General features: G+C 44.9%; 1 protein-coding gene across 1 annotated transcript; it reads right to left on the bottom strand.

Moving 5' to 3' along the window:
- On the bottom strand, positions 271-2,529 carry LOC109838219. The gene is made up of 3 exons (XM_020406677.1): positions 1,933-2,529; positions 795-1,509; positions 271-600 (listed from the first exon to the last, which is right to left on the bottom strand). The coding sequence occupies exons 1-3, from the start codon at positions 2,253-2,255 to the stop codon at positions 271-273; spliced, it is 1,368 nt and encodes a 455-aa protein (XP_020262266.1). The 5' UTR covers positions 2,256-2,529.

Here is a 2,830-nt window from a genome sequence, read left to right as displayed (position 1 = left end):
AATATTACCATTTTCTCTACTATATGTCCCATAACCGTGGGTGAATATAACTGGCTCCCTTCAATGAGCTTGTACAATAAAAAGATAGTTAAGATTCATAGGTGCGTGGAATATGATCAATTCAGATGGATCAATGTGTGAATCACCTAGGAAGGCATGCGATGCTGTTGTAGATAGTCCTCTGGCTTACGTTTACACTGTATAGCTATACAGTGTTAACGTAAGCCAGAGGACTATCTCCACCAGCATTCGCATGCCTTCCTAGGTGATTCACACATTGATGCAGCTGAATAGAAGGTCTATTGGGCCACGAGCCCTGCCGGCATCTACTGCAGCCGGACCCTTAATCCTCCTCTTCTCTCTCTCTCTCCTCTTCTCTTTCTCTATCCCCTGCTCCTTCCCCCAAAAACCTCCCTCGATTCTTTGAAGTTGTCCATGTTGCTGTGGAAGCTTTATCGTAGCTTTGCTTGCTTTCGCAACAACAGTGGCCAATCTCAAAGAACCAGCAACGTGCCCAAGTCTCACCCAATTTGTCAGGGGAGGCCTCACCGTACAACCAAGTGCTGGCTTCTTGATGCCGGTGAGTTCATAATACCACAACTGCACATTAGAGATATAAAAACTTAACAAACACCTTCATCCGTAACAATTAATAAAGTAACCCTAACAATAAAAACGTAACCTTAACAACCAAACCGTAATATTAACAACCAAACCGTAACCTTGACAACGAAACTGTAACATTAACAACTAAACCCTAACCTTCACAATCAGTAAAAAACATGATTACTTACACAAACTAGAGGGGTACACCCTTGCAGATATAATGTCGTCTTCCCTGGCTCAGGACCCTTCAGTGCCCTCTCTATCGCGTCAGATGTCTCACTGAATATATAGGTCCCCCAAGCAGTGTTGTTGACCTGTTCGATGCTGTCGACGTACTTGAATAAATGCCTAGGAACGCCGGAAACACTGCTTGGACACCAAATCATGCTCAGCTGATAGAGGATCTGTAGCAGGACAAAGTCCTTCACATCTCGGCGATCAGAAGATAGTACCAGCTTCAAGAGCAGGTCCTCCACATTGCGTCTGGTGGGGCCTCCTTTGGGGGGAGCTATACTGCTGGAACCCCCCGCCTCGGGTTTGTCAAAGAACCTGGACCAAATCCTATTTTTCCTGTCCCGATTGTGGTCAACATGAAGCCCCTCATTGGAGAACCATGTATGCTCCATTACCCACTCAAGGTTGAATGAGCATGGGATCTCTTCTCCATCATTCCTATCGGTGAAGACGAATTTTTTGCTCTTCTTGTCCCACTGACTCAAAATGTGCTCAAAGGTGGGAAGATCGACGCCAGGTGGGCCAAATTGGACGTAGTGTCTGAATACACTATCTTCGTAGGCCGCAAAATGCCTTGGCCCCATACGCGTCACCAAATTCTGCATGAAGTCGTGATAGGCACCGAAGCTGGCGGTGGGCCGCAACGTAATAGCTGGCTTTGCCCTTTTTCTACAAAACAAAAACACAAGACGAGAGCATTTTTGAGTATAATCAGTAAACATAACAGCTATGCTGTAAACTTTGCGGGTAAACCAACAACCTTAACAGCAACCACATAACCTTAACAACAAAAACCTAACCTTAACAACCAAAGCCTAACCTCAACAACTAAACAACAACCTTAACAATAAAGGCAGTAACCAACAACCTTAACAACAACCCCACAACCTTATCAACCAAAACCTAACCTTAACAACCAAAGCCTAACCTCTACAAATAAACAACAACCTCAGCAATAAAAGCATAGACCTTGCATGTTAACAGTAACCTCAACAGCTAACAGACACCGTAATTTTGGACCTTCCCACCAGACTAAGAGCATTATCAATCAAACCGTAACCTTAACAACATAAAACTTGCGGTAAAAATTACCTTTTGGGTGCTGCCACGTGCTTCTCTTCTTCTCCTCTCTGTAGACCAAGGAGCGCTCTAGTGGCATCGTTGGACGCGCCGGTGGTGCCGGTGCTGCCCTCTAGACCTTCGCGTGGGCCTACACTTAAATTTTGAGGCGGGCTTCTGGGATGAGAATGGCTGGTTGCGATGTCCTCTAGAACATCACCAATCGCAGCCCGAGCTTCAGATTCAGCCCGCACTGCAGTTGTCTGGGCTCTTTCTGAGATTTCGAACCGCTGGGCGTAATCGCTTTCGCTGTGGTCGGCATTGAGGTTGGCTTTGGGGGTTGAATCGCCGGCCATTTTGATCCCTTTGCTTTGATTCGGTTTGAGTTGGGGTCGGTTGATTTAGGGCTAGGGTTTTGAATTGGGTTTCTGGAGTCGGTTTGCTTGCAGAAGAGAGAGATGACAGGGTACGGACGAGGAGGTAACTCATAACGGGGAATTTTAAACGTAAGGGTATTTTGGGCATTTCGAGCGGGGTTTAAACGGCGTTACGCCTGGGGATTGGTTTTGGGGGCTGGAAGAAAATCGGGGGCGGTTTTGGGGGTAAAAGGAACGTTGAAAAGGTCTTGGGGGGGCAGAGCATGTTTTGGGTTGTTTTGGGGGCTAGAAGCAATTTTCCCTAAATTTAAATTCACAATTCTTAGTAATATTATTATATAAGAACATAGCTTAACCCTCAAATTTATAGGCATCAAGACACCAAAACTCGGAAAAGTCTCATGCCGAGATTATTATTGTCATAAGCTCTAGATAAGAGACTCTCGACAATAATATAATGTTGATATGTACATAAAGCTTGAAACAACAAGACTTGATTAATTTAGAAATAAACAATCAGAAATCAGAGCAAAGTTATTCCAAAGCATCGTTAA

Source organism: Asparagus officinalis, chromosome 4 (assembly GCF_001876935.1).
Source record: "Asparagus officinalis chromosome 4, Aspof.V1, whole genome shotgun sequence".
Classification (NCBI taxonomy): Eukaryota; Viridiplantae; Streptophyta; class Magnoliopsida; order Asparagales; family Asparagaceae; genus Asparagus; species Asparagus officinalis.
Note: the sequence above shows the minus strand (reverse complement) of the source record. Positions and strands in the feature narration are given on the sequence as shown.

Coding starts and splice junctions, on each gene's coding strand:
- LOC109838219 (XM_020406677.1), bottom strand. CDS start 2,255: ATGGCCGGCGATTCAACCCCCAAAGCCAACCTCAATGCCGACCACAGC. Junction 1,510..1,932: donor CACGTGGCAGCACCCAAAAG/GTAATTTTTACC, acceptor TTTGTTTTGTAG/AAAAAGGGCAAAGCCAGCTA. Junction 601..794: donor GGTGTACCCCTCTAGTTTGT/GTAAGTAATCAT, acceptor TCTAATGTGCAG/TTGTGGTATTATGAACTCAC.